General features: G+C 37.1%; 1 protein-coding gene across 1 annotated transcript in view; it reads right to left on the bottom strand.

Annotated features, from left to right (window-relative positions):
* ADAMTS19 (ADAM metallopeptidase with thrombospondin type 1 motif 19) overlaps window positions 1-13,480 on the bottom strand; it is a 264,349-nt gene that overhangs the window by 140,476 nt on the left and 110,393 nt on the right. The window contains exon 8 of the mRNA XM_047778552.1: window positions 2,496-2,601. Within this exon, the coding sequence (XP_047634508.1) occupies window positions 2,496-2,601 (106 nt within the window). The remainder of the gene's footprint in view (window positions 1-2,495; window positions 2,602-13,480) is intronic.

The following is a 13,480-nucleotide window of genomic DNA, read 5'->3' as shown; positions in this document are numbered from 1 at the left end:
TGCTGTCTCTCACTCTCCAGCATCAAAAATTTTAGCCTCTACTTTTGAGACAAATATTGCTTACTGGTAAGGAGAATTTTTAGCAACTAAGTAGTTCAACATACATCACGTGTCCTGGTATTAATCATTCAAGCATTACACATACCTTTGGCACATCTCTATTGATTTGGGGTACAGCTCTATAAAAGGCAAATAAAACAATATTTTACTACCATTTTAGCCATTCCAACCTGAGTTCCTGATCATAAACCAATGTTTCTACTACATAAAGCTGAAGTGCCTTTTCCTTAAATTATATCATTTGGTTTTTTGTTTAAGTAGTTGTAGATTCTCGACCAAACATTTGTATGTTAATAAAACAGCCTGTACTATGGTTGGTTCCTTAACTGATATTTTTCCTACATTTTAGAACATGACAGCAATTGAAGAAACTAATTTTATATATCTGCTTTTAAAACATAAAATTTATTTTTAAAGTGAACCCTCTAGAATTCAGAGTACCTGACAAAACTATGTAAGTTAAACTCAGATAGTCTATCTACCAAACTGTTAATATATGGCTGAAATTTTTAATTATTCAGAACGTGCATTTAATTTATAACAATTTTATTTATGACTGATTTGTCCTTACTATCTTGAAATGTTTTAATAATTTTTTCTTGCTTCTAAATCTTATTCTCAGAATTTTTCATTCAAATGATACCTGTGGTTTTTCCTATTATGGTTAAACTGAAATATCTTTAAATTATGAAACTTACATTGGAATTAAGAACCTAAATCCTATCATTCCCGGTGTGAATAAGATCAATGCACGGCAAACTTTTCCTTAAAAGATGATGACTTTATAGTGTATTTATGTTTTCTTATTTCTTTTTTGAATAATAAACATGTATTCTGGAGCACTCGAATGACTACTAAAGCCTGCATAGGGGAAAATAAAATTGTACCTATACATTTAAAGACAGTGACATCAAAAATCCATCCCTGTTGGTAATACCGTATTTCTTGAACTAGGATATGGGTACACACCTTGGCGTGACCATTTTCCTATACTTCAGTTTACTTGCATAAAAAGGTATTTTTTTTAAACAAACACTGTATGTCATATACATTTTCATCTAAATTTTTTACACCAATCAAACTCCACTGCCAACTTAAGGGTACTCAATTTCCTACAGAGTCCAGGTATATAACAAAAGCTGCAGCCTGTGATGAGCAGGGAAAGACGGGCCCAGCCTAAAGGGTACAGACGCTACTCAGCTCCAAGGAATGGCTGCCATATGGGACTGTGTGTCTAAATATTGCCAGGTCTGGAAATGTGAATTTTTATGTCATATTTATACTTTTTAATGTTGGCAACGGATTCAATTTTTGAAACACTGCCGGCCAAGCTAAATATGTCTTTGACCAAAGAGGCCTCCATAAAGATCACCTCCCTGAGCAGGACTTCAGTAAATCTGAGTCCAATTAAAACACTTTTTATTTGTACTGCTGATACTACGAGCACATAGAGAAGCCTATAGTCAAGTTTAAGTTTGATTCCCTAACCCTTGGCATTCCACTATATTTACTGTCAATATTGACATCCTCCTTACGTAATGTGAACCCCAAACCAACGTCATAACACAAGTATTATCCCCATCGGACTGATGAGGGATTCTAGTCCAAAGACAGTAGCAACTCAATGGAGAGGTTCCGAACAATATGACCGAGATAACTTGAATTCAAATCCTTCCTCCAACACAGTATTTTTATAACTTTGAGAGGGTAAATTAACCTCTTTAGAGTTTTCTCCCCTGTAAGATGGGTACTCTAACTATATCATCTCACAAGACTACTGTGGGCACACATATAAAGCACATGAAAGTGTGCCTACCACACAGTAAGTGCTAGTTAGGTGCTGGTAACACTATTCTTATCATCTGTAAAATGAAATTCTTGCTTTCTATGAATTTTAAGTGAACTATTTAAAGTGCTTAGAATTATGCTGGAGACATACTTAATTTCCATTATACATGAACTGTGCATCCAGTTTAATTACCTTGCAAATATACTACTCCTAAACTGTGCAAGTTAATTCCTTTCCTCCGTGTTGGGTAACAAACAGGCATTATTGTCAGCTGGAAGTATTTTTACTTGTACATAGTATTTTCCTTGGATGTTTGAATAATGCATAGTTTTGTAGCATCATGATAACTGCAAGGTTTTTATCATTTGGAAATGCGTAGTGAAATGAATCATGTGCCATGTAATGATTATCCTGATGAGGATTTTAATAATGTAATAAGATTCTTATCTGGAGTATCAGGTGTGGTGATAACATTCAAAAGACACTCTTCGAATGTAGCTGAGCTTCTCTATCTCCTCTCATTTCCCAACTTCAAAAAAAACTTGAGACAAAATAATAAATGAAAAGATATACATGCAACTCGATAACTTAAATTAATTACCAAATTATATGCTAACATATTAGCATAGCCAGCCTCTACACTTACTTGTGACCCATTTCATGAGCAATTGTAAATGCAAGATTCAGGCCATTGTCTTCAGCAATAATACATTTTCTCTTCTCACTGCACATTCCACTCAAGTAAGCTATACCTAGAAAACACAAACATTGATTATTAAATGTCAGATTAAAATGCAAATATTTATGCTTGGTATTACCGGAAGAAAAGAAAAATGATAGTGTTTCCCATCAAATACGTCAGTATTAAACTGTGATATCCACCTCCTATAAACAATGTCAGGAGAAAATGTGTTAAGTCACTCAATAAACATTAATATTCTTTTCAATTTCATATTTTATATGAAATTATTTTATCAAGCATACAAATCTCAAAAGGTATACCATAAGAATACGTTTTATAAATATCACTTTTCACTGTCCTGTAAGATAAGTCACAACTCAGAAACTGTAAAATAAAAAGCAATGATGATTTGTATATTTTTCCATTCTTATGAAGAGACTAGTTTCAAAGAAATACCCTAAAATAAACATTTACAACATTCTTGAACTCACATTTATATTCTGAGTTAAGAAAATTTTGAAATTTTATTTTGTGAAATACCATTTTAACTAATATAAAAATTGCCTATGGTACTTGGAAAACTGAAAATATTTCCTTTGAGAATTTCTTAACTACTAAGATAATGTGACTACAGAATATACGATATTGAAATACCATTTAAGATAAAAATTTCAACAAGACATTTAATCTTTTGGTTTAAATTATTAGTACAAAGGATACTATGTGAAATCACTAATATTCTTTATTCAAAGATTTATGTACTTACTACTTAAGATATATTCCTGAATAAATATCTTTAACACAAGGAATTATAATCTTCTGAGAGTATGTTTTAATGTATTTTCAAATAATAAAAGTTACTTGTTAGAAAAAATATTTAGTATTTTTAATTGTATATTCTCTAATTCTCATGTTCTTATGAAATGCATGTAAGCTCATTTTATGAAAAAATTAAGGCCTCAACAGGTGAAATGATTTGCCAAAGATGACATGACCACCAAAGACGACAGAATAGGATTTAAACTCAAACTTAAATCCATCTATCAGTTAATTTTATTTTGCTTTTTTTACAATTTAGAACAGAGTTGCCCCTAGTTACAGATGGTAAGCTGAATGCTTGCAACCTTTTTTCTCTGTTCAGAAACTTAAAGATTAACTGTAATGAATAATTAAATTAAAAAAAATAAATAAATCACCTTGCCCAGGTTTGGCAAAGATAGAAGACTGCTCAAGAAATATGGACTGATTCAGTGGGTCCACAGACCAAATGAGAGGGGAAAAGGATTTTATCAGTACGGTGGAAACCCAGAGAGGCTCCAGACTGAGACATACACAGTTTTGAGAAGAGGCACTACCGGAAAGCTGAGAATGGAGATTAGTTGAAAATGCATCTGAAATCCTTAACTTCTCCTTCAAACTTTCAGGCAAAATGTCAAGGCCTGATGCCCACTGGCCCTATGTGGAAAATGAAGATGTATTTGTAAAGCAAAATGTAGCATAAACATGTTATTTTAGGAGTTCCCGTCGTGGCTTGGCGGTTAACGAATCCAACTAGGAACCATGAGCTTGAGGGTTCGATCCCTGGCCTCGCTCAGTGGCTTAAGGATCCGGCATTGCCGTGAGCTGTGGTGTAGGTTGCAGATGCAGCACGGATCCAGCATTGCTGTGGCTGTGGTGTCGGCTGGCAGCTACGGCTGGGATTAGACCCCTAGCCTGGGAACTTCCATATGTCACAGAAGCGGCCCAAGAAATGGCAAAAAGACCAAAAAAAAAAAAAAAGTTATTTTAAAATATATAACTAGATGCTATATACCTGAAGCTAATGACACATTGTAAATCAACTACACTTCAATTAAAACAAATTTAAACATAAAACTAGACGAAAACATCAAATATACATATAGCACTATTTTTCCCATGTATTTAGAAATTTAAAAAGATCTTATATAAATTTCAGATTCAGAAATATATGAATAATTTTTCACTAATGGATGGGTGGATGGATGGCTGAATGGATGACTAGACAGATGATGAACTTCATTTGGCTTATTCAGGTAATGAAATTACTCCCCAGCTAAGTGAAGATAAAGTCGAAGGAAAGGTAAAGGTAGCGATAAACACAAGGGAGAAAAGGAAGAGGTGAAAAACATTATCTAGTTCATTAAACAACAAGTGAAACAAAACCTTTTTAAAATATCTTAATGTGAATTTTAAAAACACTAAGACAGGTACTGATTAAAACAACAGAATGTGGCAAATCAAGATTTGGGGGTAAATGAACTTGTGTCATAATTGAAGGGAGGAAGGAAGAAAGAGGAAGCAAGGGTTGGAGAGTGAAAGGAAAGATCTCTTAAAAGGGAATTAAAAGTCTCTAAAGCAGTTGAAAATTGTAAAAAAAAAAAAAAATGCAGATTAAGGAGTTCCCGCCATGGCTCAGTGGTTAACAAATCCAACTAGGAACCATGAGGTTGTGGGTTCAATCCCTGCCCTCATTCAGTGGGTTAAGGATCCATCGTTGCCGTGAGCTGTGGTGTAGGTTGCAGACGCGGCTCGGATCCCGTGTTGCTGTGGCTGTGGCTGTGGCTGTGGCACAGGCTGGTGGCTACAGCTCAGACTAGACCTCCGGCCTGGGAACCTCCATATGCTGTGGGTGCGGTCCTCTAAAAAGACAAAAAGACAAAAGAAAAAAATGCAGATTTAACGTTCTACAAAATTCTAAATTAATTTCGGCGACAATTAGCATGCTGGTGACCATTGTTTGGTACAAAATTTCCTTTAGAATGCCCATCTCTTTCACGACATTTTTCACAACTAAAATAATCCCATCACGGTATGTAGATTAAAACTCGGTCAATGTGGGCTGTCATCGTGCCACATGTCCCTTTGCTATATGGACTGGTACATATGAAATTTAGTCACTTTAATAAGTTGTACATTTCTTCTCCCCTACCCACTGAAATATATCGTTCCCAAATAAAAATAGCGTTGCCATTTGTTTCATTCTATTTTCTATATTATTTTCTTCTAAACATATTTTTTCCATATTTTTCTGTAATGTACTACAATGGCTAGGATTTTCAACATACTGCTGAAATATGGGGGGTACTGAGCTCTTTGTTTTCCCTGCTGACTTTCATAGGAATGTTTACAGTTCCATGACGTAAGATGACGGCTGTAGGACTTTCATAGGTACAGCCTGTTAAGAAACTAATATTCTTGTATGTCTACACGAAAAAGGAGGCAATGTTATCTGACACATGGGTCAAAGGTGGATGGGAGTTGGAAATATTCTCTGCAAAAGAAACAGAGGCTTAGAATAGCAGCTGCAAGTAATGGGAAAGAAAGCTGATTAAGGACCAGGGAATACTTCAGAAAACCCGGGGTTCAGCTGAGGATGGGGAACGTGAGCCTGGAGCAGCATCAACATGCCTAGTTGAGTGGTAACCAACCTAATGCCTGACACAGGGAAGACTCACGTTTAGATTCAATTGGGGCTGAGGTTGTGCAGATCCGGTGTAAAGGGAGACTCAAAGAATGTGAGTTGGCAGTAAAACTGAGAATGTGAGAAGGGACAGAACGTACAGGGCTCTACGTTTGATAGGTAACAAGTAAAGTCAGAGTGTGATAACTGGGAGAAATGAATACAGGGCTCAGGAGGATGGATTTATCCATGCGCGAAAAGCTCAGACGCTTACCAACAACGCATTGGAGATGGTGATAAGAGAGGCATTCAGGGATTTTAGATTTCGGAAGTGGCGTTCCATGACATGATGAGGTATTGCCACGAAAGAGCAGCAGAGGTGGGGGTTGAGGTCAAAGAATTACTAAGCAGTGTTGGGGGGCTGATACCACGAACATGGAACGGCGCTTGATCACAGCGAATGCGGGAAGGTGGGAGAGGGAACCAAGGTCCACAGGAGACGTCGGAGCGAAGCAGGAAGGTCAGTCCATCACGGTGACAGGGAGGGAGGGATGCGATGGTAAAGCTCAGGAGCTTCAGCTTCAAATGAAGAGCTTTTATGTGAGGGCAGGAGAGGTTTTGATTTAGAGGCAGCGATGGGAAGCAAGAGGAAGGCAACACGTGTACAGCTTCGGTACTTGCCTAGCCCTGCAGTTCAGGGGAAGAAAAGGAATGAACAGTGACCTCCCTGGGGGCCCTAACTTCTTCACCAGGTTGTGGGAAATCAATGACTACTGTGTGGTCATGTTAAAAAAAATGGTGCTAAAATAATTTACAATATACAAGACATATTTTATACTCTAAAAGATAAATTTATATAAAATTCAAAAATGATGGCATATGGACATAGAGGAGTGACAGCAACCAAATATCATCAGGTGTTCATAAGAGAACAAAAAGACCACATAAATAGGCTAAACTGTTAACAGCAATTATCTTAAGAGATGATGTGTACTTTTTGTCCCTTTTTTCCCATTTTCCAAATTCATGGAAGTGTTTACAAAAGTTTTATACCGAGAAAATTAAAGACATAAATATGATAATCATGTCTATGAAATTTCAACCGTAATCCACTATCTTTGAGATCAGGGTATCATTTAACAGCCCCCACCAGTGACCCTCTACTCCTTTTACGCAAGTGTCAAGTCAAAACTTCAACCAAGATTCTGATAAATTTGAATTGCATTATTCTTACATTTGGCACATCAAGGAGATTTTCTTTGACTTGAACGTTTCGGAGAATAATTGTAACCATGACTAATTTAAAAACTTGCATTATTCTGTTTAAAAGCCCATACTTTTCAGGTCCTTTCAAGAACCCACATGTTTCTTATTATAATAAGGAGTAGAGGTTAGAATGGGAAAGGATTTAACACAGCTGTTATTTAAAGACGGCTATGATACAGACCCTTGTTAAAGCAATCTTCTAATATTAAAAATTCTGAAAATACAAAGCAAACCAAAACAACCTCTCATCTCATCTAAAAATGAATCAGGTTATGCACCAGGAGTCAAGAGAATGTCTCATTTGAAAACAAAACACACTGTCCTGGACATGATATGATTCACCGCAGCAAGATGATCTAAAACCCTACAAGATGCATGTTATAATAATGGACTAATCAGGAAATCAGAGTTTTTGTGAGATCAAATGGATGTATCCCACCAAAAGTAAGCTGTCCAGCTCCAAAAGTGTTGCTTTTCACCACTGGCCAGCTTGCCTCAGCTCAAAATCCTGGCTTTCCTGGCACAAAATCCTATACAATCCCAGGTAATCTTTTTATCCTATGATTGCACCCTATGAGGTAAATTATCTATCTATGAGTCCCACTATTTCTTGAGGCCTAATGTAACATAATATGTACCAAGTACCCCAGGTACAACCGTGAGTACAGGCGGGGCACTGCCTTCAGGAGCATGAGCCGCAGAAATACCCATTTAAAAATAGTATCTTTGAGACATAAAGATGTACAGAGGACATGGGAGAATAAAAAAGAGTCCGTGAGGTTTTGTTTGTTGGGCTAGTGGGGTGGAGGAGGGGAGGAGGAGGTTCTCAAGCATGTAGTGGCTCAGCGAGGTGAAAAAAGGAGTCCAGAGATGAGACCTGGATGGGTTGGACAGGAAGGACGGGGGAAGGGGAAAAGGAAGATGCCGCCAAGCCAGTTCCCTGCTTCCTGACCTGTAGAACACACACCCTTGGCTGGTGGCACAGAAGTCAGAGGGCTGAGGTTGGCCAGGCTGGGGACTGGAGGGGCGGATTGCTTCCAAGGTCGAGGCGACACTGTGTTTTCATTTTCTTTGCGTGATATAAATTGCTGAAACACTACTACAAACTAAAATAATAAAATGGAGTTCCCATCGTGGCTCAGTGGTTAATGAACCCAACGAGCCTCCATGAGGATGCGGGTTCGATCCATGGTCTTGCTCGATGGGTTAAGGATCCCGCGTTGCTGTGAGCTGTGGTATAAGCCGGCAGCTGTAGCTCTGATTGGACCCCTAGCCTGGGAACCTCCATCTGCCAGGGGTCGGGCCCTAAAAAGACAAAATAATAATAAAATGAATTTTTTAAACTAGGTAAAAAAAAAAGGAGAGAGAGAGACACTGAATTAAAGTCAGTGTCAGGGAAAATTAAAGCAGGAAAGGCTTTTGGAGAGGGAAACAGCTTGGCCTTATCTCTGAGCAAACAGAGGGTAGCCAGGGAAAGGCAGTGGAAGTTGGAGGTTCGATTCCTCAACAGAGGAATGAACAGAGAAAGGGGTAAGGAAATGGTTATGAGAGTTGATGGAACTCATAGAGGAGTAACTTATGTCCTTTACACGCCCCAGCCGGGTAGTACATCTCCATCAACACCGTATCTAGGACATGTTCGGTGAGGGGTATGCTAAAGGAAAGGCATAGAAGGACTGACATAAAATGGGACTCAAGTTATAAAAATATAACTTAGAATTAGGAAAAAAACTTTTATAATAATAATGGTGCCCAGATAAGGTAAATCCCACTTACACGATTACATTCAAATTGGGCTTTGATCATATTTTAAAACAATAACTTGCCTTCCTAGTTAAGACTAATTATCTATCTAAGCGCCATTAAAAGAGAAGATGAGGATCTAGGAATATAAAATACAATGACTTAAGTTACGAGTTTAATGCGGTATAGTTAGAAAGGTATTTAAAATTAGGTTTCCAGATCTCTTAAGAGTTTACGTAATCTAAAACATTGTTAACAGTACAGTTGCTATGAATAATAAGAAAAAAGTGACATCTAATAACAAGAAAACAGTATTGGTTTAATAAAAGATACAGTGAAACTGTGGTCAAATGAGGCAGAATACTGTAGAGGCATTAAAATGTTTAAATGTTCGTATATCCTGGTAGAATGAGACTCCTTTTGTGAAAAACACAGAGAGATGCCAAATAATACATAATATACACATTTTTGAAGGTAGAGCTAAGCTTGAAGTAAAAACAATTCCTAAGTACAAGAATAAAACTTAAAACTTTCTTCACCACAGCCTGGAGTCAGTAGATTGGATTTACAGTGCATGGGTAAGAAGACCCAAGTTTGGTTGCGTAACAAAATCACTTTTATCAGTAACGCATTTCTTTTTCTTTTTTTCTTTTCTTTTTCAGCTGCTCCCACAGCATGTGGAAGTTCCAGAGCCAGGGATCTAATGAGAGAAGTATCTGTGACCTACACCATAGGTGCAGCAATGCCAGATCCTTAACACATTGCACTGGGCCAGGGATTGAACCAGCAGCTCCAAAGACAAAAGCTGGATCATTAACCCACTGCACCACAGAGGGAACTCCCAACAGTAAGGGATTTCTTGATTCTCAAATTTAAAATTATAAACACCCTTCTCCCTACCCTGCAATTCCCAGATTATCTCTTCCTTAGATCTACTATTTTTTTTTCTATGCTTTATGTTCATTTCTTTTTTAATGCCTCATTTCATTTTTAATATGCCAATTAACATAATTTTGGCATACTATGGCTAGGGACCATCTCTTTTTCAGAATGTAAGCAGCACGAGGGTAGAAAACTACAGAAAAATCAATTTGTTCATTCCTGATGTGTAGGTCATGCTTTGTATAGAACACTGATAATAAATTTTGAGATGTACTCCACATGCATTTCTCTTTTGTATTTTCACATAGGTGATGTCTTGCTCACTATCTAACCTAAAGTTGTATCTTAGCTCTGGTGGAAGGCAGGAAGAGATAGGATGAGCGGTCTTCTTTTGGAACTCTGGAGGATGCGGATTCAGATCCCAGGCCAATATTGTGTGGCTCCAATAGAGAATTAAGTGGGGAGAAGAACTGAGCTATCATCTCTGAGCCTACTTCGATGCTCCCCACCAAGGAGGCCAGAAGGGTGGGTGGTTGAATGCAGAGGACCTATAGACGACCTACCTCAAGTCTGGCAGGGTCTTCAGCAGTAGTTCAAGCTGGAAGGGTAGGGACTGGGATAGGTGCAAAGACACAGTGTGCTGGAGAGAGTTGTAAAGGAAAGCTACAGAGCTCTGAGTCTGAATAGTCTTGAGTGGAACCCACCAACTACATTCCTGGGAGCCAAGTCCAACAGAGCGCTCTGCTGCCATGGAGACTAAGGAATTCACTGCAAAGACTAAAGGTCTCAGAGGGCAGAGGAAGAATAGTGATTTCTGATCGACATAGCCCATGGCTCAGGCTATTTGGAAAGAATCAAATGAGAGGTTCGGGGATTATGTGAAAAAATGAGTATTAACTAAAAGCAAACAAAAACAAGGTATAACAATAAAGTAATTTAAACTAGAAAAAATAATATGACTTGACAAGTTTCAGTTTTCACCGTCTTGAACTCAAACGAAGTAGGAACTTATGAAAGATTTAATACACTGTAGAATGCTACATGCAATATTTTCTTTGCTTAATTGAGTATAATTTTTGACTTCGTTATGTGTATTGAGACAAAATTAACTACAGATGGGAATATAGATGTTAACAAAAGCTTGTGTGTGTTATATTTTTAATGGGTTTCTGAAGGAAAATAAAGTAGTGAATAATCACTGGTTTTATTTTATTGCCCTAGGGTGCAATCTAAGAGCAGGGCGCTAGTGCACCAGACAGCATATAGGCACCACTTCTAAGTCTTGGGCAAGCTTTTATATGAAATATTAATATGGTGCAGGAAGAAAAAGATGGAAGATGGTTCAAGTAAATGTTTAGGAAAAATAGTGGAAAAAAAGGAGTCCAGAGAGAGAGGAGTATGTAGAGTCAGCAGAGGTGGCCAGTTCCTCAATTCTGCTCTTCTGAGAGGTGGAGAGGACTTCACAGGAAAGGACAACTTCAAAACAGGTTCTGCTGGTGGTGGTGTTGTGTTTACCCTTCCTTAAGCTTTATAACAAACCACACTGCTAAGTGGACCCACCTCCTCCACACAGTGGGGTAATGAAAAGGCTTAGGAAAGTAGGGAAGGCAGAACAATTAAGAAAGTGTATGCCTGCAGGCTAGTTTTGTGCTCCTGTTATTGTAGTCTAGGTTTACTTTACTTCACATCCACTTCTCAGCCCCAGAAAATTTAAAGTTGGGTTATTGCACGGTTTGCAAAGTTAAACTCTTAAATCCTTAGAGAGTGTAAATTAAGCCTGACCCCAATGTACATTATTGTGGTTTTGATATATCATTAAGACATCATTAATAATATATACCATCTGAAATTCTTGATTTAGATTTCAGTGGAGCTCTGAAAAAATAAATCTTCTGGCACAGCGAGAAAGCCATATGTGGTAGATTACACATCTAAATCTTGTAAATCAGTAATGAGAAGTTCACTATGCAGTCTACCACAAACATGGCTAAAAACTGGTATTCTCATTGCTATGTTAATTTTAAAAAAGATAAATCAGGGTTCTTAGGCTTCCTATTCAACTTTGCTCACAACTGAAATAACCCCTAGGTTTAATGATGTCATCTGCCTTGGAGATTAAAAAACTGTCATGACTTTAAAAAATAGGTAAGATGAAACATGGTTAAGAAATTTTGTAAAGTAAATTTAAGGATACAGCTGGAAAATTTTTAGAGTATTCTGATTGCATATAAATCAGGAATTTTGGCTAACACATTTTTATAATGTTATAACGTAATCATATCCTGAAGGCATTAAACAGGGACAATTAAAACTAAAAATATCATGCTACTAAAAGGCTGTATAAATTGCTTTTTTAGTATACGAGTAAAAACACTGACAGCATGCCTTGATAACTACAAACCAGGTCAAACTTCAAAACAGTCTGATATAATATTCTTTTCACTTTGCCAATTTTTAATTATTTTGTTACTTTTCATAACTTGCTTTCTACACCGTATGGTGTTTTTTATTCAAGTAAAGAAATAATTCTATAAGCTCAAGAAATCTAAAGAATATAATTATAATTACACCACAATTACAAAATCTGATGCTCTAAAATCTCAAATACTAGTATTTAAAATATAAATAGAGTGCTTTACATATCTGTTAAATAAAACATATGTAAGTGATTCCAACTCTAGACGTACTTTTTAAATTGCAGTTTTTAGGTCTATACACTGAGGAGGTTAACAGGAAATGAGAACGAAGATCTTGCTTGCCAAATCAGTAAACAAAGGAAGGGATGTCACAGTTATCAGGGATTGCAGCCACCTGCAAGGGTGAGCCAGTGAGCCCTAAAGAAACTCAGGATGTGAAAACACAAGATACTGGCCCCAGAGAGCTGAGATGCATATCAAAGGAATGATTTCAGGGAGCCCAGACCTTTGCATCTTACCATATACAGAATAGCACTAAATTCCTTAACTTGAGAGAGCTAATTTTCTATTATTAACAGTAATCTTTTGTTCTGACTTTCTGTCCTTTGTTGCAAAACTCTTATAAATCCAGGCTCCCCCCGCCTCCTCAGAGCAGTTTTCTTAGGGTTACTTGAGATGCTGCCTCCCAGGCTTATGTCCTCAGTTTTGTCCACCCAATAAAATATAACTCTCAACTTTTAGGTTGTGCCTATATTTTTTAATCAACATACATAAGCTTGATAAATTTTTCTCAAAAATGATGTGATGTTTTCTAAAATCCTGATGAGAATTCAGTAATACATTTTTCATGGCCTGTTTTCTGCATTAAGTATAAAAAAGGCAAAATCCAGAAAATAAAGTCTTAAAAATTGAGGCTGTCTGTCAAAAAGCCTAGGGTGTAAATGCAAGCATCAATTTTTAGATTTGTGATCACAGGAAAGTTAGTTTTGTTTTGTGAGCCCCAGTTTTCCCAACAGTAAAACTGAGAAATCAGTCATTGTTCTTAGAAATAGTACTTAATTTAGATAACGTATTTCGAGCATCTGATGGCCTCTCTGAAACATGTTAACCATTAACCTGTAAACTTAGCCTTCTTATTTGTAAAATGAGGCAGCAACCCCTTATGATAGAGAACTCCTGAAGGGTTAAAGGAGGTGATGTATTTTTTTTTTTTTTAAGTT

This window comes from Phacochoerus africanus, chromosome 4 (assembly GCF_016906955.1).
Source record: "Phacochoerus africanus isolate WHEZ1 chromosome 4, ROS_Pafr_v1, whole genome shotgun sequence".
Taxonomy (NCBI): Eukaryota; Metazoa; Chordata; class Mammalia; order Artiodactyla; family Suidae; genus Phacochoerus; species Phacochoerus africanus.
Note: the sequence above shows the minus strand (reverse complement) of the source record. Positions and strands in the feature narration are given on the sequence as shown.